This window comes from Oikopleura dioica, chromosome PAR (assembly GCF_907165135.1).
Source record: "Oikopleura dioica chromosome PAR, OKI2018_I68_1.0, whole genome shotgun sequence".
NCBI classification, from domain to species: Eukaryota; Metazoa; Chordata; class Appendicularia; order Copelata; family Oikopleuridae; genus Oikopleura; species Oikopleura dioica.
In genome coordinates, this window is record NC_137293.1 from 5404757 (window position 1) to 5432057 (window position 27301).

Consider the following 27301-nt stretch of genomic DNA (forward strand, 5'->3'; position numbering starts at 1 on the left):
GCGTTTCGCAGAACTATTCTGCAAAATACAAAACTATTCTGCACAAGTGCAGAACTATTCTTCATTGTGTTGAAAAGAAGATCTTCATTTAGATACAAAATTTCACTGTTTGGAAGCACGCAGCGGCAGGGTTCGGTAATTTGAGCTCACGCTAAAACTCAGGGAAACAAAGCTTGAGACTCACGTTTTTTAATTTGAGTTTTGAGAACTCAGAGATGAGAAATCAATTCTGGCGATCCATGAGCCAATCAAGGAAGCGCTCGCTTAATTTGAGTTTTGAAAACTCAAAACTCTCAAATCTCCCAAAAACTCAAAACTCTCAAAATCTCAAATCTTCTCAAAATGATTTCTCAAGTCACTTTGAGTTCTCAATTTGAGGAAATTTGAGCGTCTAGCCAAAATGAGTTTTAGCTTGAGCTCAAATTACCGAACCCTGCGCAGCGGGCCTACGGCCCTTGCGCGCAAATTCTGGTAGGGAACTCATTTTTGAAGGTGGCCAACTTTCTCTACTCTCGCGCCTCCTTTGATAAAAAGTCGTTTTTCTTATATGCAGAACTATTCTGCATGCAGAATTATTTCGTCGGAAAATAGCCCATTTGTCGACGAAACTATTCTGCATTTTGCAGAACAATTCTGCATGCAGAATAGTTCCGAAGGTTTCCCGTCAGATTTGGATCTTCGCTTCGGCAATGACGTGAATGCCAAGCTAGAGTCAAATAATCCAAGCCAGAGTTCTCTCGCTAAATAACACCGACTAGGGGAGCTCTTCAGAAGATTAAAATTAGCTATTTAACAAGCGGCAGGAGTTGATTTTGTTCACTTTCAGAGTCGACTTTGATTCGATTTTCGAAATGAAATCGAGAGTCGAGGAAGAGATTCGCCCCGTCGAAGAGACGCCATCGCCTAAAATTAAGAAACCGAAAGGTCGACAGAAAAAGAAAACTGCTGATGAGGAAATTCGACCGACGATCAATGATTTGCCACGAAAGCGGCAAAAAAAGGAAAGAATGACGAGTAAAAATGACCCTTTGCCAGCCGAAGCTAAGAGGTCTAAAAGTCCAACGAAAAAGAATACCGCTCAAAAAGGCCCGAAATCGAATGAGTTGGCTAATGTAAGATGCCTCGAATGCCACGCTGTCGGAACAGTGATGAAAACGATCGACGGAATCGTATTGTTTCCGAACAAGGTGAAGAAAACGCTACTTGAGCTTGGAGCAGGCATTTTGATGCCGAATATAAAGAAGGTGAAGCCCACTGTCAAGATAGCCAATAGCAGGGCGAAGAACTTTGTGGAAGGGTTCAGTCAAGTTGAAGACAACGGAGAAAACGACGGATTTTTTCAGAGATCGATTAAAAGGGTCCGAAAATTTAGGGAACGATTCGCCAGTGGGGTCAAAAATGCGAAGGGCGAGAAGAAATTCGAGCTTGTAAAAATGATGGAGCGGGAGAAGACAAAAACGAGCCAGAAATGCGAGAAATTTCAAAAGAAAACTCAAAAATCTCCGACTCGCTTGAAGAATCTCATCCTATTCCCATTCTTGTTGCTTGAAATAAATATCTTATTCATTGATTTCAAGAATTTTGATCTGGTTATCTTAAAAAAAGCAGTGCTCTTTTCTGAATTTAATTGAATCGAACCAAAAATAACGGCTCTGAAAAGAGCAAAGTAAGGCTAGTGACATTCAGAAAGGAACGAAAACGGAGCTCAAGCTGTCCAACTGTCAGACAAATACTCGTGAAGACGGTTCTCATAAGCGAACGCTCTTTCGGTTTTTCCTCAGAATAGCTTTTTCTCTTTCAGAGATCAATCGCTATGGTTATCGAAGAAGTCGACGAGAGAACGGAGAATCCGATTTTTCGGACAAAAGTTCAGGTAAATAGACTTTGGTTAGGAAAGAGACTTATTTTCAAAGTGTCTTGATTGCGACTGCATCGGTGTTTTGAGAAAATCAGGGGAAAAAGTTTATTTATTTCCCGAAGAAGTGTTGACAACTCGAAGCATTCACACTCGAAAGCGAGATTTGAAAAAGGAGAAAACATGGAAGAAAAAAGCGGCCGCGCAGTTGAGCTTTGCCAAGCACGGATTTTCGACCATGCTTCAAATGGGCTCCTATCTCAGTTCTGGCACCCTGTTTTGGATTACTGTCATGCTTCTTGGTACTTTTCATGAAATTATAATTGATCGAATTTTTTTTCTAGCGAATGTGCATTCTCTTGAAAAATCTCGCGCGGTGACGACTTTTCTGACTTCGACTTGCAATCGAAATTACAAGGAATGCGTTCGGATCGCCGAAATGGATATCTGCGGACATTTGATGAAGCAATGTTTCGAAACGCAAGAATTTATACTCCCGGAACCGGTATCTCAGATCGAAAATGCCAAAGCGACGCCGCTTGACTTTTCCGAAGAAGAGAACGAAGTCAATCTCCTTCGCTGTCAGAAGAAACAGTTTTACGACCAGAAGATCTGCCGCCATCTCTGCTCCGAAACGCTTGTCTTGCAATCAAGAAGGACAAAGCCGATCTCGCCTTGCGAATCGATGTGTTTTCAACTGACTAGAGCTTCCGAAGCGGCTGGAAAAGTCTGCCCATTCGAGGAATACTGCCCAAAAGGATGTCCTTGTCCATTTTACGAATGCGAGAAGTTTGAGTCGAGGCAAAAATTAATTCCTGTTTTTGATTTGGAAAACAAGTCGAGGAACGTCGATATTTCAAACTCAACGACAACAGGCTCAAATGGTGATATTCAGCTTATAACAGATCGTTTGGAGGATCGAAAGAGCGTTGAAAAGGAAAAATTCCCTGTTCTCTTTGCCGATATTGACGGCAACTCTCAACGACTGAATGGTTGGGATTCTCTGCTATCTTATGAACGTTTTTTCGGAGAATTTCTTTCATCTCAAAATTATTAATATGACAAAAACGTGAAAGTCAATCGGTGCCACTTTTCTTAGTGGGGAGCATTATCTCGTTGATGCTCTTGGAAACTTGCTCAGAGTTAAGGAAGCCGGAACCGATTCGATCTTGATTTCGAATCGGCGTGAAAACATGTGAGCTATTAATGTTTATTTGGCTTTACTTCTTTTTTTAAGAGGTTTTTTCGTCTTTCACTTTGGGTCTTCGATTGGAGCTCATCAAATTGAAATTCGCCATCGAGAGAACGAAATCAAACTGTACCCAGTCGTTGTCATTTGAAAATGGTCGTTTCTCGTCAATTGTTCATTTAACTTGTTTTTTTGTGTTATATTTTTATTATTCATAGTCTATAAAGCTACGAATTTTGACCGTTTAAAGCCGTCCAACAAGCAGGGACGAAAAATGCTTCTACTACGCTCCCGACTATAATTTGAAGCGATTCGAAGAAGCTCAGGGTTACATCGCAAGCAACCATTTCAACGCGAAAGTATCTTCGGCAAGTTTCAAAGGAGTTTTCTATTTGATGAGTGTTCGAATGGGCGACTTTTACATCAAGTTGTCGACGACAAAGGCCCTCAATAGAATAAGAAGAGACGAAGAGCTTGAGAAAGGATGGAGAAAGGGCGAGATACAAATACCACGAGAATTGAGGGATTTGGATCCAGTCCATGTTCTTCCTTTGAAATGGGTTCAAAATTTAAGAAAATCAAAAGCATTTAAATACATGGTGCTTTGTTTTTTTTCAAGTTGAAAAGTTTGAATTCAAATAAGACCGATTTGGGGCGTCTGATTTTGATTCTTGTCACAAGGAGTATAAAGCTCTCAAACACACTGTTTTCTGTGTTGCTGGAGGTTGAGGGCAAATTTGTGACTCTCGGTCGCGAATGGATCGGTTCATTGGTTGAATACGAAGGGAAACGTCAAAATTCTGTCTGTTTTTCGACAATGTTTGCTTCCGATGATCCAAACTATACAGATTCAAAAGGAAACAACAAGGATGAGTGCGAGTATTTTGGAAACGGAATCGTCAACGATGACAGAATCTTTGTTCAAAATTACGTTTTTGATGTTTCTTTTGAAATCAAGTTTCTTTTCGGAAAGGATTTTACCTTTTCCAATGAAGTCGTTGGCTAAGTTTTACTGTACCAAGTTAGTATCAAATTGCAAATTCCTGCAAAAGATCTGATCGAGATTGAATTTGTTCAACAAAAGTCCGATAATCAAATGCACGTGACAAGTAACCCGAATTTTGCCTTCCACGACGATGTTTTTCCAGCTTTCGCGAGAAATGCCGCTGCTCAAAGAGAATTTCCACCAATAGTTGTTTTCAGAACAATCATTCCGGATCAATTCTTTACTTCTCCAGCAGAATTAAATCACATTTCAACAGTGGAGATGAAATTCAATGAACATGAATATTTTCAATTCGAAATATACTTTCCGCAAAAATCGCGCATTTTCGAAGAAATTAAAATACTTGAATCGAGTTTTTTTGATGGATCGACTTTTCTCAGTTTTGGAGTTTATTCAAATAATTCTGTTTGGATTGATTCTGATTATTTCGAAGCTCGCTCGTTTTTGGAAACGAAAATCACTCAATTGTCGAAATTAGAATTTCATTTCAACTCATCGAGTTCAATGGAAACTTCTTTAAAAATTACCGAGGAAAGGTTAAATAAAAAATAAACGCTTTGCTTTATCGACAAAAATGATCCAAAAAAGAATAAAAAGAAAAACAGAGAACTATCGAAAATGAAAATAAGCGGCTTTGAAAATTTGAAGACAAAAAAGATGCGGATCTTCAAATTTGATGATCGCGCGGAAATCAAAAATTTCTACTTTTATGAAAAGGCAATTTTGGTTATGAACGATTACTTGGAAGATGCATTTTCGATTTCTTTGGATGGAAAAACAAGGAAAAACGCGACGATTGTGGCTCCGAGCAATGACTATCATCAATGGGCCCCACATGCTGTTGTCAAAAACAAGCTTTTCATTTTTGGAGGATGGAAGGATAAACAAAAAGTAAGTAAATTTATAATTTTGAAAATAATTGAGTCTAGATCGCGAAACTGGAAGGCTGCACTTGGACAGAACAGCAAACTCGATTGATCAATAGATTTTCGTATGGCTCTGCGGCGCTTACGGTGGATGATGGACAAAAAGCTTTAATTTGCTTTGATTGTGACGACAGCAACAGATGTGAAGTTTTCGGGGGAGAATATTCATTCGAGAGATTCTCTTCAGATTATACTCATTGGGGAGGAAGACTCGGCTTCTATCAAGGAAAACCGACTACTGTCGGAGGCTTGTACCGCGATGGAAGGAATAAAGTGGAGACCCTTGGTTCGTCGGGCTGGACAAGTTTACCTGATTTCCCGAAAGAGTAATGAAAAAAAAAATAATTAATTTATTATAACTATTATAGTTTCATAAGATATCATGTTTTGATGGGCCTTCCAAGTGGAAGTCTTTTGCTCGCCGTGGGATGGAATCATAATTTTGAAGGACAAAAAGCAATTTGGCTTCTTGAAAACGACATTTGGGAACAAATCGGTGATCTCCATCACGTAAGTTTCTTAAACTGCCATAGATTTTGATTTAAATTAAGGCCTGCTCTTCTGGATCTGCAATTATGGTCGATAACTCAATTTTCATCGTCCCTGGCTTCGGAAGTTTCTCAATCGAACGACTGGATTTCGATGGAGATCGACTGATCAATCAACGAGTCATCGGAAATGCTGACGAAACTTATATTCCTGTTCTTTTTGAAGTTCCCGCTAATTATTGCGTCTAAAAAACGATCGAAAAACAATTAGAAGAAATAATTTTTAGCTTTTCCCTCATTTTTATTTTCATTACAAATTCAATAAATGAATCATCTGTGCATCTCTTATTGTCACATTTTGTTCATTTTCAAAAAATAAAAATCGATTCCTTCGAGATTTTCGCGCCAAATTATATCAACAAAATTTTATCCTTCTATTTTATTGATGGTGAGCTTTTCGAACTGATTTAGGCGTTCGAGTCTTTAAAACACGGGAAGAAGTGATGGCCTAATTATCGTCAATATCGAGAAGCTCTTATAATAATAGAAACTCTTGATGGTTTTACCATAAATTTGAGTCATATAGTCAGTACAAAGTTCAGAGTCTCTGTATTCAAGATGAACATGATTGTTTATTTTCCATGCAATTACCAAATCATTTTTCGCCAGCGGAACTTTCCATGCCAAAAAATGGTGGCACCACCATCATTCAGCGATTTTTCCAAATATGACCTGTACAGCGCGTCCTTGAAATAGACCACTTATGTAATTTTTATTTGTCTCCGTCCATAAAAGCAGCAAAAAACAAGCAAGAAAAATAAATAACCCGGTTATGGAATTTTTGACCTTTTTACAGATTTTGGGCGGTCTCGTTGTCGCGAAATTTTTGTACAATCAATGGAAGATTTTCTCGTTGTATTATTACGCTAGAGACTTCGACTTCAAAAGCGTCGCTGAGGATGGATATGCTTTGATTACCGGCGGTGCTGAGGGGATTGGAAGACAGTGTGCGTTGTATTTCGCGAAGAGGGGCATCAACTTGATCCTTGTTGATTTCAACGAGAAGAAATTGAACGAAACGGCAAAGGAAATCAAAGAAAATGTAAGTTTTTCGCCTCGAAAGATGCAAAATCGCTTCAATTTTCAAGTAAAATGAAAATTTTTTAGTATTCGATTTCTCTCATCACCAAAGTCATGGACCTCACCACCCTGCACGAGCCAGAAGTATACGCTTCTTTCGAGAAAGAAATGCTCAAGCAGAAGATCAGTATTCTCTTCAACAACGCAGGAATGTCCGAAGAAAAGAAAGCCTTCTGGAACTACGCTGGATCGACTCCTTCCAAAGTTACCAAGATTATGACTTTGAACGCGGAGGTTCCTGTCTTGATGACCCGCATGGTTCTGCCAGGTATTTTATCAGGAAAAATATTTTTTGGAGTATTTTCTAAGGGATGCTTGAGAGAAAGAAGGGCGTCTTGATGCACATGGGTTCTTCTGCTGGGCTGACTGCTTTGGATGCAAATCCTATTTATGCTGGAACCAAGTCTCATGTGGTACGTTTAGTAAAGAGTTCTCGGTCTGTTCAACCTGTTATTCAGATCAACTTCTCGAGATCGATTGAGCAACTCTATCCAACATCGAAAACCGGAATCATTCATCATGTCTTCTACCCCGCTTTTATTAGGACAAGTTTGACAACCTTCCTCACTAAAGGTACTACAACTTTGCTCCAAACTCATAACTATTGTTCGAAGGGATCAAGAAGAAGGGATACGAAAACACGATGGAGAGGCTGAAAGATATCGTCTTCCCGAAAGTTGAGACCTGGTTTGCTTCCGCGATCAAAACGGTTGGAACTGGAAAGAATGAGTCTGGTGGATCGTGGTTTTTCGAACAGTTTGTCAATTATATGGTCATGCACTTTGATAGCAGAGGCTTGAAAATGCTCACTGATTTGTCCGAATAACATTTCGTTTTCTACAGAATAAATTTTTAGGAGAAAACCTTGGCTTTAATTTAAGATATGATAAGTCTTTTCCAAATATACAGTGAAGAAAAAAGAGTGATTCAGAAGCTAGAACAAATTAAAGTTCCTTTTTTGGCTCTTCGACAGGTTGAAGCGCAGTTTTTGGCATGAACCCCCGAGTTTCCTTGTTCCCGGCTTTGTATCCGTAGTACCAGTGCTTTTTCCCGCGAGTGATGATTATGTCGTCTCCTTCTTCGATCGGCAAAAGGTCGGAGAGGATAGGAGTGAAGATTGCGATTTTTGGAAAAGAAAGAAACGGGCATTTTCGACCACTGAAGATTTTATAAGCTGAGAAGCTTCAGTAAAAGTACCTGTACGACTTGATGCACTTGAAGGGGACGCTCCTCACTTCCTTGATCTTCTTCTGCAAAAGCTGCTCGATTGTCAGACTGTAAATATTGCACCCCTCTTTCACCGGAAAATAAAATCCATCAATTCTTTCGTCCTTCCCAAAAACTTGCCAGAAATTGGCGCTTCGCCCCAAATCATATGGATAATTGAACTGTGTTTTTTCTTCATCTTTTTTGTCTTCGTTTAGTCTCCAGTTGGCTTTTTCGACGATCCACGATTCAATACCTGTCATGTTTGTGAAAACAATCTGCAGTTGCGAGTACAGTAAGACACCAACGGCAATAACTAAAAAATGACTGTTTTTGATGATGAAAGGGGATTGGGCTTCAAATGAAAAATGAAGAGGGATTAGCCCCCTTACTCGGCCTCGGGGATCGGAAGAAAGCTGAGAGACTAATTTCAAGAGTTTTTTTCAAAAATCTACCTGTTCCAATTCCGAATCCGGAAGAAATCATAACCCCCAGGACTAGCTTCGGCTGAAGAGTGAGTCTAACCCAAAGTTGTTGATAAGAAAAGAAGATGATATGGAATGTTCCGTGAAGAGCTCCGAAAACGGCTCCGAACAAGAAGTACATGAACGACGCTTGGTTGCGATAACTGAAATAACAGTAAAAAGGGGAGAGAAGAAAAGCTTACCCAACGCACTGGCTAAGCCAGATGCAATGATGGTCCATTTTCAAGCAACAGCGCTGGCATTTTCGGCAGTGATGGGCGCGCGGCGGCTTGAATCCTTGACACACTTGGCAAAATTGTAGGAACTGCTCGTCTCCGGGAACTTTAGGCTTCCAGCCCTTCGGCGCGTAGCCAGGGCCGAGGAGGATTGCTTTGAAGAAATTGGTGACGGTGAAGGGCAGCCAGCAGAAATAACAGAGAAAGTTGACTTTGTTCGCGATCGTTTTCGATGGCGGAAAGTATCTGAATCTGCTCGAAATCCGTTATTACTGCAGCTCCTACGTTATCAAGCTGATAAGGCCCCCACACCAGACAATACCAATTGTAGCCATCGTCATGAGCGGGCCAAACCTCATCAACCTCCTGACCAATTCCCAAACATCCTTCAGAGTCATTACTCTTCAAAACAATTATTGTATGATTCTTTCATTGACAGCTTGTGATTTTATTTAGTAAATATCGCAAAATAAGGTTACATGTTATTGTTATTGAACTCAGGGAAATCAGGGAAAAAATGAAGCAATTTTTCATGAATAAAAACCTTCTTTCAAAAGAGAAGTAGGAACTGACAGATTTGAAAAATGTTACATGTAGATGTTGAAGTGTGCTTTCTAGGGCAGTTTCTTGAGTGATTTACTATTGCTTGTATTGAGACAGGAACTGGCGGATGTCTTCTGCGTCTCGCTCGAGCCACTTTGCCTTTAGCCGAACCGTTTCAAGAGCTGAAAAATGGGTATGAGAAAGAGATGGAAGGAAAAGGTTACCTTGTGAGACGGCTCTTCTAGCGGTTTCAATTGGCGAATCGTTGAAGTATTTTTCGATTTCGTCCGCTTTTTCGAGGGTGTCGAATCGAGCGATCGCATTGTTCAGCATTCGTCCGACCAAGCAGACTGATAAATAAGCTCAATAAACGAAAAACGAAAAAGATAATTTCAAGAAAAAAGTGCTAGCAAAAGCTTGAGTTTGAATTTATCAGCCTACATCCATAAAGCTTCCCTTGAAGTTCTTCCAGAAGTCCCATTTGTTCTGCAACATCGCCCAAATTGCGTCGCGGCCTTCCAACGAAGAAGCAGAAATCGTCGTCAACAATGAAGTCATGTCTTGTTGACGGACAGCATCACTGAATGTCCAAGGTTATTATATTTGCAAATTAATAAACTGTACCTGAAAGCGTAATCAATCGCTTTGGCCATCAGTTCTGTTCCCTGAACTGATCCGATGGCGATTTCGGTCCTTGACTTTTGCTCCTGCATCGGGAAACCGGTGTGCAACTTGATCAAATCGTCCAAGCTTTTCTGTTGGCGCGCAGCAGTGGTCAAAACGACGCCCTGCATATCTGGATTCAAATGCGTCGAAGTCGGATCTTCCACCATTTTCTTAAAGTTCTCGGCTGCGTAGACGTTCAGTTCCTCGTGATCGCACTTGGCCAGTTGTCCCCAAACGAGCGATCGGAGATTGCCAGTCGAGTGGCTGTCCTTGTCGTTCTTTTCGAAGCCGATCGCGCTTGCAGTTGGAGAGTAGATTTCCCGGAGAAGGGCCTTTGCTTCTTCTTTGCAGCCAAGAGACTCGGCCAAGTTTCGATAGCTGCCCAAGCTCGAGCTGAAGTCGTTCCAGACGTTGTAGTCCATTTCGCCTTTGTAGCAGCGAGCCAGGTCGAGGAAACGAGACGATTTCTCGATTCCAGCTTTGCAGGCGGCGTATAGATCGGCTTCGACCTGGACTCGATCGCGAGGGGTCAAATTCTTGACAACTGGCTTGATCGCGTTGAAAAGCGTCTCGTCGTAGTGGACTTGGTAGAAACCGGTGGCGCCGGCGTTGAATTTCACCCAGCCGTCTTTTGGCAAGTTTTTGATTTCGACGTCGATGGAGGCGTCGGACATCAGAACTTGTTCGATTTTGCTGTCGGTTGATTTGATGTAGGAAATTGGGATTCGCCAGCAAGCAGCGTCGACGGCGCCATTTGTTGCGGAGAATTTCTTTTGCGTGAGAGTTACTGTAAGACCGTTTTCATCCCAGGACTTGACCTTGGCGGAAACGAGAGGAAAGCCAAGTCTGCCAGTCCAGCCGGACATGACATCTCCAACTGGCAATCCAGAAGCTTCAGAAAGCGACTCCCAAAGATCCTCAGTGAACGCGTTCTTGTACGAAAACTTGGTCAAATACTGCTTCATGCCTTTTCGGAAAGCAGCGTCGCCGATCCACTCGTACAGCATTCGGATGACACTCGCGCCTTTGCAGTAAGAGATCGTGTCGAAGATTTCGTCGATTTCGGAAGGGTGGCCGACGGGGACTTCGATCGCGTGGGAGCTGTCCAGTCCGTCGAGGTCGAGCGCGCGGTAGAAAGTGCTGCCGATGAACTCGTCGAAAATCGACCAGTCGGGGTAGCAGTTGTCGATCGCCAGGTACTCCATGAAAGTGGCGAAACCTTCGTTGAGCCACAAATGAGTCCACCACTCCATCGTGACCAAGTTTCCGAACCACTGATGCGCCAATTCGTGAGCGACGACAATGCCGACTCGTTCCTTCGTTCGGAGGGTCGATTTCTCCTCGTCGAAGAGGATGCAAACGGATCGGTAAGTAATCAAGCCCCAGTTTTCCATCGCTCCAGCGGCGAAATCGGCGACGGCGATCATGTCGCATTTCGGGAGAGGATACTTGATTTGGAAGTAGTCTTCGTAAAAGTCCAAGCATTTGATTCCGCACTCGAGCGCGAAGTTGCCCTGATGCGAGACGCCCTTTTCGGTGTAGATTCGAACGAGGATTCCACTCTTTGTCTTGCCCTCGACGTAATCGTATTCGCCGACGCAGAAAGCGAGCAAGTAAGTCGACATGATCGGCGTCTCGTTGTATTCGTAAGTGATCGTCCCGTTTTCGTTCTTGATCGCGCCGACGACGTCCATGTTCGAAAGCGCTGTTTTGGCCTCTGGAACTGTGAGGCGAACCTTGAAAGTGGCCTTCCAGGCAGGCTCGTCCCAGCAGGGAAGGGCGCGGCGAGCATCAGTAGCTGCGAAAAGGGTCGCTAGGCCATACTCGTCCTTTTCTACGAGTTGACAAAGAAAATTGAAAAAGGAAGAAAACGCGAGGCAACGAAAGAAACCTATTTAGACAGTATCTACCAAATATCATGAACTAACTATCTTTTGTATTTTCTTGGGCTTATTATAGTGACACCCTTAATTGAGAAGCCGCTTGCGGCTTCGAGCTTCTTTATAAAAAAAGCCGCGCTTTGGGCGGCTTCCTTTATTTTAAGACTCGAAGCAGCAAGTAGATTCTCGATCTTCCAAATTTTAAGGTGGTCACTACGATAACTCCTTGAGAAAATGATGAAGATCGTTTGCTCACGATGTCTGGTAGGCCTTTTCTATTCTCTTTCCTTGAAATAATAACTCGCGACTGGAGACCCTTATCCTTCAAATTGCGTCACGAGCGAATACTCTGCAACTCCGTCCTTGTTGGTCGACTTCGTCCTGTAGAATCCCTTCATATCATCATTGTGAATTCCCACAAAGTTAATCTCGACAGAATGCTTTCCAACAGAAAGAGGCGCAGCAGTAGTGATCGTTACAGTTTCTGTCTCGGCGTCGGCAGCGCAAGTGGCGCCGATTTCGCCGACTTTCGCGTCCGTAAACTCAATCTCCGCCGAGTTCATTTTGATCGTCGAAGTTTCTTCCAAAACATCGACCAGGATTTTTACGTTTCCAGCGAACTATCGGTAGCAGATAAAATCCCCGACAAAGAGCCTTTATAATATTATATAGGGATTCATATATGGGTTGCTTTTCGTTGAATAGGCTCGAGATCTTCACGCGGCTTCGAGGGGAAATGACGAAAAGCCGCGATAAATGTGGCTTATTTTTCCTGAATATGAAACGAAATCGAAAGGCGAGTCAAAGAGAAACTTACTGGGCTCGGGAACCTCTGTAGAAAACCTGAGTCAGGGCCGAAATAACTGATTGAGAGTCTCAATTCGAGACACGAGTCGCTATTTCAGGCCCTTGCTAAGGTTTTATGAGAGGTTACCTAGCCCAGTAAATTTCTTTTTGACTCGCCTTTCGATTTTTTGCATATTCGAATAAAAATAAGCCGCGTTTATTGCGGCTTTTCGTCATTTCTGCTCGAAGCCGTGAGCGGTTTCCCGGATTTAATTTAATTAATTATTCATTATGACAATAAATTCTAAGATTCATAAGCGCGAATAATTTTTACCTTGAAAGTCTCCAAGTTAGGATGCAAGTGCAAATCGTAGGAAATCGGCTTGACATGCTTTGGCAATCTCTCAAACTCTTTTTTCGTCATTTTCAATCTTCAAATCTGAAATTGAGAAAGTAAGTTTTTCAAACCAAAAACGCGATTCAGCAAAAGTCAGAAAAACTGTTTTCAAATCTGATAAAGACGCCCGCCAAAATAAGGATCTCTTCTTCAAATCTAGAAACTTAATCTCTTCAAAGTCAAGTTTTCTCATTTTTTAATTATCAATAATAAAATTTAACGAGAGCGACTAATTCAATAACTAATAAATGAATTTCTCTTTTCTGCGCTGTGAGAAAATTTCCAGAATTCAGCCAATCGCAGGGCGGCGCAGAATCGATTTCAGCGAAATCCCCCTGTTGCATCTCTAGCGCCATCTTTGACCACTTTTTCATCGATGACGAAAATTTTGGTGGCTATAAAATTCTTGCTTCGGATTTAAAGTACTTATTTGTTGTTTTTATTTTCAGAAAAGACGAAAATTTTTTGTGTAAAATGCAAAAAAAAAAAACTCAAATAATAATTTCCCTTTTATTCTTCTTTGCAAAAGTTTGCATCAACAGCCAAAAAAGGAGCATGATCGAGTCGAAGCTCGAAGCCAGTTTCGTAGACGATGGTAGCGCTGATTTCTCGTTCATCGATTCTGATTCTCTCCAAGTTGTTGTAGCCGATGAAGACGTCGCCGAGAATCGAAGTTGCCGAAACGTTAAATGCCGATTCCCGAAGCTGCCCTACAAAAAGATCAGAACTAAGGCGACTCTCTCTCTCTCTTTTCAATAAGGTTACCTAAAGTGGCCCAGCGATAAACATTGTTGGGGAGAAAGTCCAAGTGATAGATCGTGTTGTCGTAGCTGCTGTCCGTGATGATGATGATCCCCTTCGAATCCGAAACCATCGCATGATTGGTCAGCTCATGGACGGGAAAGTCCGCCCAGCTGTGAGAAACCCAGCCATCATCTCTTCCGTAAATTTCCGTCACGCCATGGCAGTTTTCTCCATCCCCATCGCAGCCACCAACGGTCACGAGCTCATCATCATGAACGACGAGATCGGACCAATCGTGCCCCCGAGTCGTTTGGCCGGCCGCGATTTCTTGCGTTTTTCCATCAAAAGTGATGCATTCGCGAGTTCGATTTTCACGACCATCGAAGCAGGTGTAGATTTTGTTTCTGAAACTCGCGCAGGAGCCGAAAATCCCGCCGTGAAAAGGAAATTCGAGAGTTGACGCTTGCCGCGAAATCTGGCAATTTTCTATTTTTGCCACGGCGCTAGAATTTTCAATTCAAGGCTGTTTTCTCCTCCTTACTCTGGATTGAACCAACCACCAAGAAGCCAGTGCTCTCCATTCATCATTGCGTAACAAGAATCCTCTGAAAAAAAAAAACAACATTTTGAAATCAAGGAAGAGAATCACTCCCACCAATGTCAAATCCCTGGTTGACTTGGTAGTCGAAATTCCGGAACTCGACTTCTCCCGTGTCGGAGTTCCAATGCATTCCTTTGTTGAACTCCTCCATTCGGACATCAATGATGAAAAGATGCTCTGAAGGGCCTTGGCAAATTGGATTGGGGCAGTTTTCGCACCCATCAGGACATCCTAAAGGGGCTTAGAAAAAGGGAGGAAAAGAAGAATCACCTGAGTAACAAGGACAAGCAGCAAGACAGTCGAGCCACTGTCCCTGACATCTCGAGTTGCAATTCGGATCATCGCAGAATTCGAGGCATTCGTCGATTTTCACTTGGCATGTGTCTGCACAAGCTTTTCCCAAATCTGCGTCAACGCATTTCAAGCTCATTATTTCACTTTGAAAAACCTCCATTTTCCTCTTTTTTTTCTTTTCTGTTTTCGTACAAATATTACCTTTCAGTTAGAGTCTCAGTGAGAAAAATTCAAGATGGCAAAGAAATGGCTCTATTTTTTGAGTTTATCTTAGTTCTGAGCTTGGCAAACTGTTTTAAATCCTGAGTCAGGGTTTTCGGTTATCAGTAAAGACTTTTGAAGACCCTGACTCAGGTTTCTACACAGGTTTTCGAGCCAAATTCCATCTGATTTTCCTCTATGATTTCAAGTTCATTTTTCAATTTTTGCTAAAAAAAGGAGAAAAAAGTTTTGAATTTTCGATAGGCAAAAGTGGTGTCGATGTTTATTTACAGTATTTCACATATTTGAATAAAAGAGCTTCGAGTTATCAAAATCTTCGTCGATTTCTTTCGTCGCTTTTCTCGCTTCAATTCTTTTTCTTCTTTACGGATCTTCTCTTCTCGAGATTTTTTCGCCGTATTTTTGAAGTCGCGAATTCAGTCGATTCCAGCGAAGTCGAAGTCCAATTGATTGATTTTTTAAATATTTACAAAAAGAAAAGTGTCTTTTCTTTTATAAAAAAGATAGTTTTGGTCCAGTATTTGTTCCAGAAAATTATTCCTGAAGTTGATTTGAAATCTAAAAAGTTATTTTCAAGAAGATTTTTTGACTGCAAAGAAAAAAGAGGGGAATGAGTTTGAATCGATTCATGAAAAAAAAAATGGTTTTAACCCATGGCCGGCCTGGGTTAACAGCTGCGCAGAGGCATTGGTTTGCCATAGCAGCACTGTTTCTTTTGGGAATTAAACGGGGTTAATAATCCTTCGTCGCTTTGGCAGCACTGTTTTGGGGTTGAAATTGAGGAAAAATTTTTAGTGCAAAATTAAGGGTGGCTCGATCGAATCGACGAAAATGAGTCTAATCATTCGAATTTCGATGACAAAATTTTTCTGAATTTCGATTGGTCTACCGGCTGAGTAATGAAATATGATTGGTCTAAAATTTTACCAAAAATTTGGTCAAAATTGTCGATCTTTTTGCGGATCCGGGTCAATTTTAACCATAATATTCGTAATATTTTAGACCAATTATATGTCTTCATTTGGTCGGTTAGCCAATCAGATTCCAGAAAATATTTTCCGTAAAAATGGATTTGGTTAATTTAAAAGTTCTAGTTTTCTTAGAAATTTTTTTATAGTGACACCCTTATTTATTTGATTTTTAATTGCAAACAGCCTTTTTTTCTTTGAATTTCAACCTCTTTCCTGTTTGTTATCCATCAACTCCCTCGTATTTCCCCAAAGCCCGACCATCAGCGGCCTGGTCATCACTCCAGTCGGATCCGCCTCCATCGCCACCGGCTGTCCCGAAGAAAAAGAAGAGTCCGCTTGTGAGTTGTCATCGAATCCAAGCATCATCCTGTCCGGCATTTCTGTGCTAAAACTTTGACCTGAGCATTGCTCTGGATTTCCTTGGGGATCCCAGAGGCCGGAGAAGATTGTTTTGTCCGCGTCCCAGGATGGCAGCGAGTTGATCAATTCTTTTGCGTACTAGAAATTGTTGCTTAGACATATGAGATATTTAAAAATATTAAGAAGAAGGCTTCGTTTATACAAATAGAAAAAAATATGGAAAAATATTCTTTTATTGGGAAATATGGTTTTTTAATTTTTTCTTACCTGTTGATCGCATTCGAAAAGTGCTCTTTCACAACCAGCAGCTTCCCCATCGCCTCCAACTTCATTGTTCACAGCCAAAATCGACAAACCTGGTCGAGAAAACATCTCATACTTTTTATTCGCCGGGTCGCAGTCGTCTCCATGCCACTTTTTACGTTCAAAATCAATCTATTTAAACAAAATTTGTTCCGAAAAATTTCACTTTTTTCATGAACACTCCTGTTTGGCGCATTTGTAGCACTCTTTCAAATGTTTGCAGCTTCGGTCGATTGCATCCACGGCTGCTCCACCAGAAACCTTAAAAATAACAGTTTTTTGGTTTTCAAAATAGACCCCGTTAAAAATCGGGAAGACGGATTGACCCTTAACCCATTCACCCATTAACCCTTCAATCATCAAATAGCCGGAAAAGCCATCGTAACCATAAGCCGATAACAACCACCCTCCTCCTGACATCATCGAGTTGCTTCCCCCTGACTATTAGAGTAAACTTTTAAGGACACCGTGAAATTTTCAACTTGAAGGGCTCTTTTTACGGGTATTTTTCTTTGAAAAACAGTATTTTTCATAATTGAAAAATTGCCAGCTAATTTGCATGAACGCTGATTTGGCTGATTACCAATTTCAACACGGTTTTTCTCGTCGGAGGTAAACTCTCGGCCATAATGAGCAAACAAACACCTCCGTTCCATGTCACGTTTACTAATCTGTTTAACCGCGGGTGAAAAATGGAGAACTCAATGACAAATTTAGGAGGTAGATATCAAGAATCGCCATTTTCCGTCAGATTTTTCCCTCAAAGTTAAAATAGTAACACCCTTATTTTACTTTGGAAACAAAAACTTTAGACCTTTCTTTTTTCCTTTGGAAGCCGAAATTTCGGATTTCAAAAAATATTTAACAAAATTTTTCATCGCTAACTTTCCTAAAATGGTCATTTTGGCGACAAGGTGGCCGATTTGCATTAAAGCACCTTGAAAGCTCTAGAAATCTAAATTTTTGGCTTCCATAGCAAATAGATAATTGCCTGAAATAAGTTTTGAGGCGAAAAAATAAGGGCGTCACTATGATAAAAATTTGAGAAAACACTGATAGCAAATCCAATCCTTGATATATACCCCCTTACGGGAGGTTTTCGAGTAAAAACCTTTTTTCTGTCGAAAAATAAGGGTGTCACCACGTTAGTTTTTAGGAAAGCCCGTTAGAATTAGATTTTCTGCTTTGCTTTGACTTTTTTCTAAAATAAACGTCTAAAACGTGGCGCTATAATTGTGAAAATTGAGTGGATTAATAAAAACTATAATCCGATCATTCTTGCCGGTCCATTAAATAAATTTAAGCGGAGCATTTAAACCGCGACATTGCGCTTTTTCAAATGAAATAATTTAAAAATTGAACAACGAATTCGATTTTCCGCGGGAAACGTTGGACCCTTAATCTTATTCCAAAACCCGTCATCAGGAAATTGATGCTGAACCTGTCGAGAAAACCTGAGTCAGGGTCTCAAAAATCTTTCATGAAAAAGTTGTTTTGCGGCTTTTTCAGAATAAAGCCGCGAAAATGCTTCGCCAAAATTTATTAAAGATTCCTCTTAATTTGACGATTTAGAGCCTATTACTTAAGGGTATCCCCGAGATAAATAATTATTGCTCTAGAACTCTTCCTAAGCTTCATTTGCATATAAAAATATTTTGGACTATTAAGGGTATACATGGGGAAAACGCTGTTTGAAATTTTCAAAAAGTCGACGGGGACCCTTAAGTTGTTCTTAATGTTTATCTTGTTTTTGAAAATGCCGCATCGCGGCTTTTCATGATAGATTTTGAGACCCTTATTCAGGTTTTTAATGCAGGTTACCGATCGTTGTTGACACCCTTAATTTAAAAACTTACCCCTTCATATGAAAAAATGTTCAAGCAGCTGCAGCCATACGACTCGATTTGCCGCTGATGGTCGATTTGTGGATTGAAGTGATTGACAACTCTTCGCAAGTTGCTCCATTTCGACTCTAAAAATTAAATAGAAAAACCGCTAGAATGAGATAAGGAAAAGGTTCAGATCCAAGTTTAGGAAGGAAATGAAAACATACCGGATGATGGAGAGCCTGCAAACCACAAGTCACGTGTGTCTTCTTTTGTTGACGGTCGTCGCTGGTTTATCTTGATAAGGATTGAGGGAGAGAAATTTTTTATGAAAAAAAAACATGATTTTTGATAAGAAAAGAAATTTTGTCTGCAAGCCAATCAAAATCCGTAAAAAGCCCGTTTTCGATGAAATACCCTTATGTTCGCCTAAGCCAATTAAAAATCAGATAAAGTTGTTCTGAGCCAATCAGAAGTCTGCATTCTTTTTTATCGAATCAAAAGCTTTTTGACCTCTTATTGCGGCTGAAAATGACGCTTTTGTTTCGAAAAATTGATGACCGTTAAAATTGCAAAATCATTGATTTTCTTCACGTTCTCGTACTTTGTGCGTGGCAGATTGAAACATATATTTTCCTGTTGCGCGAAAATTTTCTAAGTGAAGGCTCCAGCCGTTGATTTAATTTTAAGATCTGCCTTGATCTTCAAGATCTTCAAGATCCGTCCTTAAGTCTTCCAGCACGAATTTTGCAATTCTAGCGCATATTTTTCTGATAGATAACATTGAGTTGAACCTAACCTAACTCTTTATGAGATGGACTTTTCGTAAGCGAGCGGGTTTTATCAAATTTACGTCGGATTATGATTCCGGATTATTTTTTCAGCGGATAGAACAAATTAGAAGCGTCACGGAAGCGCAATCTTTTACAAATGCCCTCCCCTTAATTTTCGAATCTGGGCCTTAAATTGTCGATAAACCTGTGAATAGCGCCTTAAATTGTTGATTTTCGACTACGACGAATTTTTTCTAGTCGAAAAATTGACAATTTAGGGCGTTCTTCAAAGGTTTATCAGGAATTAAGGACCCTTAATTTCAATCATTAATTGACAATTTAGCGAAGGGCGATCGATAAATCAACAATTTAGGGAGTTATGGTTTATGGACAATTTAGGAAAAATAGTAGAAAAAGAGTCGACAATTTGAGAATGATTTTTTTCTCAAATTTTTTCTTCTTTATAATTTTAAACGAAAAATAAAGAAGCTTGGTCGTGGAAAAAAATTTTTTGAAACACACGTCGTTCCCCAAAAAATGAGGTCTTAAGGATATAAGCTATGAATTTGAACTTTCGTAGCGCCTAAATGCGACGTAGGAACATTTTCATTTCAAAAGCAGTCCTACCTAAAATTGCACGTAGAACTCAAATCTGGAACTTTTGAAAAAATTTTATGGAAAATTTTCTCTCTAGAGCGATTTCAAATCTTACGCTCTCGATTGCTCGAATTTTTCCATTGAATCGCTAAAACTAAACCGTGTCTTTTATTTTGATGATGTTAAGCTAGAAAATTGACGGGTTTTTATTTCGAAACTCCCTCAAATTTTCATTCTAGCGTTTTCCTCTTTCTTGCTCGAGTTTTTCTTCTTTTGTGCTTTTTCGCGTGCAACCAATCAAAGCGCTCCGCTCAACCGCGCCACTCTCACGGAAAAGAGGAGCTGAGAGAGCGAGCGCCCATCGCGCCGCTTTTTACACTATTCACGCGCTGGATAAGCCTCATGGAAATGGCTCTAAAATCGGTTTCGGTCGGAATTAGGGAAAACTGATCCGTCAATTTTGTAGATAAGGGTTAAGAGAAGTTATTCATCGAAAAACTCGACCGATTTAGTGGAAAAATTTCGAGAAATCGAGAGCGTAAGATTTCAAAACGCTCTAAAACGAAAATTTTCTATAAATTTTTTTAAAATACCAGATTTGAGTTTTACGTGCATTTTTAGGTAGGATTACTTTTGAAGTGAAAATGATCCTACTTCGCATTTAGGCGCTACGAAAGTTCAAATTCATAGCTTATATCCTTAAAAATGTGAGAAAGTGTACCAATAATCCAAAAGCGCATTCCACGAGCACATTTAAGGAGCTCAATTAGCTTAAAATATTTTTCACGCTGACGTTCCAACAATGACTTTTTCCGCAAAATATGACGACTGTCAACCATTGCAAATACCGTTGAAAAAGTTGAATAAGGGTGTCACTTCGGTAAAACAGGCCGAATATTCCGGGTGGTGCCATGACTCGACAAAAATATTGCAATGTAGAATTCGATCTTTTGGAAAAATATTTTTAAAATTTGATTGGCCAAATGACCAAATGAAGACATTTAATTGGTCAAGAATCTCACCAGAATTTCTGTCAAAATTAAAGAGATTTAGCTCGAATAGGGAAAATTGCATCAATTTTGACAAAATTTTCAACCAATCAGATGTCCTCGTTAGGCCGGTTGGCCAATCAGATTTCTGAAAAATTTTTCAAAAGTTCTAATTTCTAATTTATTTTTCCGATTCGAGCTTTTGTCCAAAAGCTGAGTTTGGGTTCAAAAAAGAACCAGCGTTTATTCTTTCCGTGAAAGCTGCGTTTTCTTCATTCATCAAAAACATGCGCGTTTCTTAACAAAGTTACGTTTAATTTACAAACTCTACGTTCGTTTCTTTTCAATTGCGTGTTGCTTTAGACAACGGCGAGTTATGAAGAAACAGCGTTGATGAAACAATCTGCCGACTATTTTGGCTAAATATCCAAAAAAGCTTTTCCAACAGTGCTAAAAGCGTCTGATTATACATTATTTTTAGAGAGCGGTTTTGACACGTTCTTACTGTTTTTATCAAATAATCGTGTTTCTTATTCGAATTCGGAAAATATCGAAATGTGAAAAACCTGAGTCAGGGTCTGAAAGGTGGTCGAAAATGAAGATGAAAATAAGGGGCTCACTTCGATAGTAAAACTCATTATAGAAAGGCTGAGATGCTTATCCCTAACCCTTGTTACCTGTGCAAAAGCCTGAGTCAGGGTCTCAAATATCATAAACGAAAATTTGAGACCCTGACTCAGGTTTTCTTCAAAGTTTACAAAGGTAAGGAATGAGTATCTCAGCATTTTTAAATGACTTTTGTTAACGAAGAGAACCCCTTATTTTCATTTCAACATTCAGGGTCTCAAATATCTTAACGAATAGCCGCAAACTTTGCGGCTTCTATTATAAAAGCCGCTTCGCGGCTTTTCCTTTAAGAAATTTGAGACCCTGACTTAGGTTTTCTTCAAAGCTCAGGGCTGAGTATCTCACCGTTTTTACAACAGCTTTTGTTAACGAAGAGAACCCCTTATTTTCATTTCAATATTGAATAATTTTGTCGAGTTTCTTTATTGTAATTTGTCTGAACGTTGGTAAGGAACTGTCCGTTTGTCCAGTAACATTCAGTGCAAACCTCAAGTGGTTAGTTGAACTAAGACTCTGACGCGATCTGAAGGGCTTCGGAATCCAAAGTCATTAGCAAACGATTGGTTTTTGTGGTCTAAGTGATTTCCAAATTCTTTTATTCCGTAGTTCTTTCTAGCACGCCTCAATTCAGAATCAACTTATGATTGAAAGGGAATTTCGCGTCGCTTGAAAATGTAAACTTCGCAAAAAGCTTCAAAAATAAGCTGAACAAGTGGCCTGTTTTCGCGCGTGTCATGAACAGGGACTCGACACGGTCATTTTCGCCAAAAGTGCTGGTTCTGTTTTTACTCGTCTAAATTTTAAGCGCTTTCCTGAAAATTAACCCTTTTCTGCGTGGAGGACAATAAATTGGTGCGGAAGGATTAAGGGAGTAGACGTCAGAATCTAATTTTTCCTTTTAACTTATTTTTCAAAAAATTATCAAAGTGACACCCTTATTTTCTTACCAAAAATCACTGCGGCTTTGAGAAGAATATTTAGCCGCGCTTCGCGCGGCTTTTTTATATTGTTTGCTCGAAGCCGAAAACGGCTTCTCGATAAGACAGCCAAGGATTTTTGTCACTAGAAAAATTGCTCAAACTTAAACTTAAAGAAAGAAGCCTCAAGATGCGTAGGAATGCGGGAGTGAAATTCTGCATCTGGTTGATCCAAGCCGGTTAAGGATGCCCAGCGCGTTCACCGCGTCATGCATATGTCCCCATTTTGGCGAGTGTCTGATCCTCGCGCATTTTGTGAATTTCAAGCACCCACCGGTAATACTTGCCGACGCACCACGTATTCCCCAGCCCGCTACGTACAGAAAATTTAAACAGAGAAACATACAACTTTATCGTCTTTTTTATTAATAAAGTCTTCATGAACAAATCTGCCAAGAGAGTCATGAAGATATTTTTCACTTTTTCTTTATATCCAAAGAATTTTTAATAAGGGTATCACTCCTTAATCAGTAGAAAGAAATTTTCAATCGCAAATATAAAATTTAAAATCTAACAACTTAAGTTTTTGATGATTTCTTCGAGAAGCCGCTCGCGGCTTCGAGTAAACATAAAATTAGCCGCGCAAAGCGCGGCTTTTATAAAATTACTTGAAGCCGGAAGCGGTTTCTCGAAGAAATCACTAAAAACTTGATTTGTTAGATTTTAAATATGATTTTTCTTTTGAAGATTTCTTTCTAGAAATTAAGGGAGTGACGCCCTTATTTAAAATTCTTTGAAATAATAAGAAAAATTGAAAAATAAAGAAGAGGATTTTAAAAGTGAGATAAGGTTTGCCAACTCAGAGTTTGTCAAAAACGGGTCCATAATCGTTTTTGATAAGTAGATTGCAAAACGCCTTATCTTTTGGACTTTCGAAACTTAGACGGTGCGCAGCGGATGAGTCTATTGGAATGATCAAGTAATCGGGTCTGGATTATCCCCTCCGTGTACTCTAACATCACGCCACTGCCACGTTGATCATCTTGCAACTTTTCTCGGTTTCTAGGATTTGCGCAATTAGCGATTTCAAATTGGAGAGAAATGAACTTCGCCTCTTGAATAAAACTACCGTTTTGCTAAGTCTTATTGCGTGCAAAACTGTTTTTACCCAGGAACACGAGTAACGTTGCATTTTTTCTGGAAAGAATTTTTCCAATCTAAGCCCAAGTTTTTGGTCAATTATTGTTACCGTTTGATTATGTGCTAAATTAAGGGAGTCACAACGAAATCACCAATTTTAAATAGGCGCTTATTGAAGGTTAGGGTTAAGATAAAAATAAATTATTGAATCCATTATTTTTTATTTTTATCTTAACCCTTACCTTCAATAAGCGCCTACTTAAAATTGGTGATTTCGTTGTGACTCCTTAATTTATCACATAATCAAACCCCAACCGAAAACTTGATTATTACTAATAATCTTTTATCGTCCGCTTATCATTTCTAAAGAACCATTTATAACTTAAAGTTTTAAAGAATCATCAAAATTTTCCTCCATCAAACATTCGCCAGCGCATCGCTAGAAAAAGCTCTCGTAGTAACACGTCCTTGATATCAAAATAATGATGAGTTCGACGCGCTAAAATTGCGATTTCGCGTGTCCAAGTTTCCCAAAACTTCAAAAGCTCAAAATCATCAAAACTTCTCCCTTCATATCTACAGTAGCTACAGGACACGAAAAAACAACCACAGGGACAGATCTTGAGTTCACTAAAGCTGCAGTCTATTTTTCGCTGCGGTTTGTTTTAAAAGGCTAAATGACCTAAAATTGACCGGCAAGATAAATTTTTGATTAATTTGGTTAAAAACCACGACTTTCCGAATCTTACCAGAACCTTTTTTGTTATTTTTGAACTCCACTAACGTCATCATGGTTTTTTACTATCTTACTGTAAATATGATTTTGCAGTCATTTTTTCTATCAATTTTTATTCATCTTTTTGATTTAAAATTTTTATAGAATCAAAAAAAGATTCATTGATTCAAAAATTCAGAAATTCAATAAAAATATTAAGGGTGTCTCAATCTTAAATTTTTTGAAGTTTTTCTAAGAATCTCTTAAAAAATCGAAAAATAATCGAAAAATGAGTGCAATTGATAGAAAGTTCCCTTTAAAAACCTTGGAAAAATCATAAGAGTGTGACACCCTTAATAAAAACCTTATATTTTCTTTTTTGGACATTTTGGTTCTTTAAAAATGAGAAAAACTGTCAAAAGAAGACCCCCTTACGAAAGAAAGTCCAGATTATAAGTCAAAAGAAGATTAAGGCTATGTGCAGTCAAAAAAAAATATGTGTGGTTAAAGTTTGAGGGATGACGAAGTACTTCCGTCGGAGAGGGATGGGAACGGAAGCGCGCGAATAAGAGGTCAGAAGGAGCATTAATTCGGGCCCGTTTTTTCTCAATTCAAGGGTCAGATTTAATTCCGATCAAAAACGTATCAAAAATCAAGAGGGCGAACTTGAGGTTTTCACTTCGGAAAGAGGCGGTTTCCAAGGAAAGAATTGACTATTTTCTTATTCGATTTTAAGGGTGTCCCCAAACTGATTTAAAAATTTCCGCTTTTTGTTAACAAACCTTTTAAATTAAGGGTAGAAACTCTAATTTGACCTTTTTAATAACTCAGAGTATATATAAAACAGAGTATTCATTTTTATTGAAAAAGAAAATAAGGGTGTCACCATTCTCGCGGATACAATACTTCTTCGAAAAAAAAAGTTTTTTTAAGGGATTTCCTTGCAACTTGCTTGTTAGAAATCCTTTAAAATGGCGAATTTCGTTCGAAAAATTTATCCGGTAAAATTGTGACACCCTTATTTTCTTTACCAAATTATCAATTCTTTCTTCTTTAATTCAAATCGAAAATTTTAAAATATAAATTTTTTTAAATTTGAATTCAAAAAAAAAAAAATTATAAAAATAACAATTAAAATTAATTGAATAATGAGATAATTATTTTTGAGAAAAAAATTCTTTTCAACTTCATTTTATTTTCTCTCAATCCATGCCTGTTCGCTTGGCACTCCAAAAACCGAAGCAATCAAAGAAATAGCAATTTTCATTTTTGATTTCAATGAAAAGTCGTTCCAATCTCTCTATATCGGAAAAATCGGAAAACAAAAGTTTCAAATAGGCTTTTGAAAAACGTAAAAAAGTGAAAAAAATCGAGCCTGACAGAGGAACACGGAGGTTCTTTACTTTAATTGACAGTTAGTCTTCGTCTTTTGCCAGTTTTCTTCAAGTTGAAATTGCGCCCGCTCTGGCGCGCTCTCTGAAAACGCGCGAAAATGAGGGCGCGCCAGGGCAACTAGCGCGGGGATAGATTTGAGCGCTTCTTCTAGCGCAGCGCGAACTTGACAATTTCGACAAAGGACAATTCAGCCATCATTTTCAAGTTCACTCGTTCAAAAACTCGGGTTATCGAAAAGCCGCTTGCGGCTTCGAGAAGGTCAAAATAAAAGCCGCGCTTGTGCGGCTTCAATTTCGTCTTATCTGATCCCTAACTACTGTATCTAACAGTAGGTTCTCAAAAAGATCTAGGAAAAACAAAAAAAAAGCCGCAGCTTCATTTTGTTTTATTATCGAAGCCGCGAACCCGGGTCAAATTCTAGTTCAAATTCAAATCCAAGCCGCGATCTTAGAAAGACACGGTGGGATTTTATGCACGGCGCTTATCTATGCATCCAACTCAAGATTTGCTTCTTTTTTTTGCTTACGTGAGTCACGTGACACTCTTTTGCTCGAAGTTCGCATTTTGAGCTTGCTACCTGTTGCACAAGAGTTGCAAAAAAAGAAACTTTGGCTCACCTTGGATTTCCTCCCTAATCTATATTGTTTCACGAAAAACAGTGGCTTTAGCGGCCAAAGAAAGAGCATTTCCTGAACTCTCAACAAAAAATCGAGAAGCCGCTTGCGGCTTCGAGATCATGAAAAGCTAAAGGCGCGATTAGAATAAGGGGAGTTGTCAGGAACCAACAAAAAATCCCGACAAACTTTGCGTGGAAATTTTCGACCAATAAGAAGGCTCAAAATCGGCCAATAAGAAGCCTGAAAATTTGCCAATCAGCAGCCAAAGAGCCACCCACGCAAAATTTTTCGATTTTTTTTTTTGTCGATTCCTGACGCCATCCCCTTAAATAAGCGGCTTTTAAAAGGCCTTAAAAGTCTTTTAATAATAGGTCTTTTTCAACAGATTTTTTGGATCCTTTTCTCTTTTCCTTAAAAAAAAAGTTTTTCCCCGAAAAATGACTATATTTTACATTTTGATGAGCATTTTTGCCTGTAAGTAAAAAATTTAGTTTCAAAAAACATCATTCTTCGGTGGCTTTATTTTAGCTGCTTCTTTCCAAAAATCGAAATACAGCGTGAGCAATATTTTCTCTGTTTTTCACATTTTGGCGAATCGTCAAACGCCTCGAATACTGGCAATTACAGTCGCCTGTTTCCTGTGAGTACTTGTTCTTCGCCGAAAAAGTTCCGTCGCGGTCAGATAATAATTAACAGCGGAAGTTTAATCGAGCGGCTCTCTCTTCTTCCTGCTTAGACGTGTAGAGGGGCAATTTTAAAAATTCCAAACTGTAAGCGAATTTTTAATTTTAATCGAGGGTTAATTGTAGCTCACTGAACGTGGCTTTTTGGAGTGTTCGGAGGTGTCGGCCCGGATCAGCTACTGAAGCACGATAAGTTTGCTCGATGATCGTTCCACTCAAAATAAGTTGATTGGCGAAGTTAATTACTTTCAATAATCAGGATGAGATTTTCTGATAGCTGTCTCCTTGGCTCGTGTTTCTGAGTGTTACTGTATAGTCTATACAGTATAGAAAACCTGAGTCAGGCTCTGATAGAGCTTAGATCTTTGCTCGGCAACCTGTGTCAAAATTCTGAGTCAGGGTTTTTAAAGAGACAAATGAAAAGCCGCGACGCTTTGCGGCTTTTTTTTAACCGCATCGCGGCTTTCGTTGAAGCTGTTTGAGACCCTGACTCAGGATTTTTAAACAAGTCGCCGAATCGGGGCTACAATAGAAAGCTGCTCCAAGGTCTTTGAGACAGAGAAACAAAATTCTCTTTCACGAGTTCTCGTTTAGTTTCTTGTTTATCTTACTGTACTTGTTTATTAGTTTGACTGATCAGCAGACTATAAAATCCAAGTTTTTGAGGACCCTCAAAATATTGCGAAAAAAGAAATCAAAAATGAAGTTGAATCTCTTTTTCTTCCTGCTTTTCGCTGTCGGCTCT

At 39.5% G+C, this 27301-nt stretch overlaps 5 protein-coding genes across 7 annotated transcripts; 1 reads left to right on the top strand and 4 right to left on the bottom strand.

Annotated features, from left to right (window-relative positions):
• The first annotated feature begins 6296 nt into the window (after window positions 1-6296).
• On the top strand, window positions 6297-7461 carry LOC145701435 (very-long-chain 3-oxoacyl-CoA reductase-like). Its single transcript, XM_081778655.1, has 5 exons — window positions 6297-6566; window positions 6632-6872; window positions 6914-7017; window positions 7063-7177; window positions 7219-7461. The coding sequence occupies exons 1-5, from the start codon at window positions 6297-6299 to the stop codon at window positions 7428-7430; spliced, it is 942 nt and encodes a 313-aa protein (XP_081634781.1). The 3' UTR covers window positions 7431-7461.
• On the bottom strand, window positions 7358-8924 carry LOC145705957 (palmitoyltransferase ZDHHC6-like). The gene is made up of 5 exons (XM_081783463.1): window positions 8796-8924; window positions 8478-8756; window positions 8266-8438; window positions 7802-8126; window positions 7358-7762 (listed from the first exon to the last, which is right to left on the bottom strand). Exons 1-5 carry the CDS (start codon window positions 8906-8908, stop codon window positions 7549-7551), a joined length of 1104 nt encoding a protein of 367 aa, XP_081639589.1. The 5' UTR covers window positions 8909-8924; the 3' UTR covers window positions 7358-7548.
• Window positions 8925-8937: 13 nt separating this feature from the next.
• LOC145705955 (puromycin-sensitive aminopeptidase-like) lies at window positions 8938-12853 on the bottom strand. 3 transcript variants are annotated; one of them, XM_081783462.1, is made up of 6 exons: window positions 12720-12853; window positions 11956-12219; window positions 9678-11542; window positions 9497-9633; window positions 9278-9403; window positions 8938-9235 (listed from the first exon to the last, which is right to left on the bottom strand). In XM_081783462.1, exons 1-6 carry the CDS (start codon window positions 12807-12809, stop codon window positions 9150-9152), a joined length of 2568 nt encoding a protein of 855 aa, XP_081639588.1. In that variant the 5' UTR covers window positions 12810-12853; the 3' UTR covers window positions 8938-9149. The 3 variants fall into 3 exon arrangements, with proteins under 3 accessions (XP_081639588.1, XP_081639587.1, XP_081639585.1); XM_081783461.1 differs by having other exon boundaries at window positions 9278-9394; window positions 9678-11517; window positions 11922-12219; XM_081783459.1 differs by having other exon boundaries at window positions 9678-11517; window positions 11922-12219.
• A 439-nt stretch (window positions 12854-13292) lies between these two features.
• Window positions 13293-14591, bottom strand: LOC145701436 (uncharacterized). The gene is made up of 5 exons (XM_081778656.1): window positions 14398-14591; window positions 14182-14358; window positions 14068-14131; window positions 13548-14029; window positions 13293-13492 (listed from the first exon to the last, which is right to left on the bottom strand). The coding sequence occupies exons 1-5, from the start codon at window positions 14579-14581 to the stop codon at window positions 13293-13295; spliced, it is 1107 nt and encodes a 368-aa protein (XP_081634782.1). The 5' UTR covers window positions 14582-14591.
• Window positions 14592-15806: 1215 nt separating this feature from the next.
• On the bottom strand, window positions 15807-25264 carry LOC145702975 (uncharacterized). The gene is made up of 6 exons (XM_081780277.1): window positions 25075-25264; window positions 18331-18400; window positions 18134-18249; window positions 16461-16538; window positions 16242-16388; window positions 15807-16112 (listed from the first exon to the last, which is right to left on the bottom strand). The coding sequence occupies exons 1-6, from the start codon at window positions 25126-25128 to the stop codon at window positions 15816-15818; spliced, it is 762 nt and encodes a 253-aa protein (XP_081636403.1). The 5' UTR covers window positions 25129-25264; the 3' UTR covers window positions 15807-15815.
• Window positions 25265-27301: the final 2037 nt, after the last annotated feature.

Coding starts and splice junctions, on each gene's coding strand:
- LOC145701435 (XM_081778655.1), top strand. CDS start 6,297: ATGGAATTTTTGACCTTTTTACAGATTTTGGGCGGTCTCGTTGTCGCG. Junction 6,873..6,913: donor GACCCGCATGGTTCTGCCAG/GTATTTTATCAG, acceptor GTATTTTCTAAG/GGATGCTTGAGAGAAAGAAG. Junction 7,018..7,062: donor CTGGAACCAAGTCTCATGTG/GTACGTTTAGTA, acceptor CCTGTTATTCAG/ATCAACTTCTCGAGATCGAT.
- LOC145705957 (XM_081783463.1), bottom strand. CDS start 8,908: ATGACTCTGAAGGATGTTTGGGAATTGGTCAGGAGGTTGATGAGGTTT. Junction 8,439..8,477: donor TGGCTTAGCCAGTGCGTTGG/GTAAGCTTTTCT, acceptor CTGTTATTTCAG/TTATCGCAACCAAGCGTCGT. Junction 8,127..8,265: donor CGGATTCGGAATTGGAACAG/GTAGATTTTTGA, acceptor GTCATTTTTTAG/TTATTGCCGTTGGTGTCTTA.
- LOC145705955 (XM_081783459.1), bottom strand. CDS start 12,809: ATGACGAAAAAAGAGTTTGAGAGATTGCCAAAGCATGTCAAGCCGATT. Junction 12,220..12,719: donor CTAACTTGGAGACTTTCAAG/GTAAAAATTATT, acceptor TGCTACCGATAG/TTCGCTGGAAACGTAAAAAT. Junction 9,634..9,677: donor GCGATTGATTACGCTTTCAG/GTACAGTTTATT, acceptor TTGGACATTCAG/TGATGCTGTCCGTCAACAAG.
- LOC145701436 (XM_081778656.1), bottom strand. CDS start 14,581: ATGGAGGTTTTTCAAAGTGAAATAATGAGCTTGAAATGCGTTGACGCA. Junction 14,030..14,067: donor GGTGGTTGGTTCAATCCAGA/GTAAGGAGGAGA, acceptor TGAAAATTCTAG/CGCCGTGGCAAAAATAGAAA. Junction 13,493..13,547: donor TTATCGCTGGGCCACTTTAG/GTAACCTTATTG, acceptor ATCTTTTTGTAG/GGCAGCTTCGGGAATCGGCA.
- LOC145702975 (XM_081780277.1), bottom strand. CDS start 25,128: ATGAAAATTGCTATTTCTTTGATTGCTTCGGTTTTTGGAGTGCCAAGC. Junction 18,401..25,074: donor TTGGAGTGCCAAGCGAACAG/GCATGGATTGAG, acceptor ATCCTTATCAAG/ATAAACCAGCGACGACCGTC. Junction 18,250..18,330: donor TGCAGGCTCTCCATCATCCG/GTATGTTTTCAT, acceptor TTTAATTTTTAG/AGTCGAAATGGAGCAACTTG.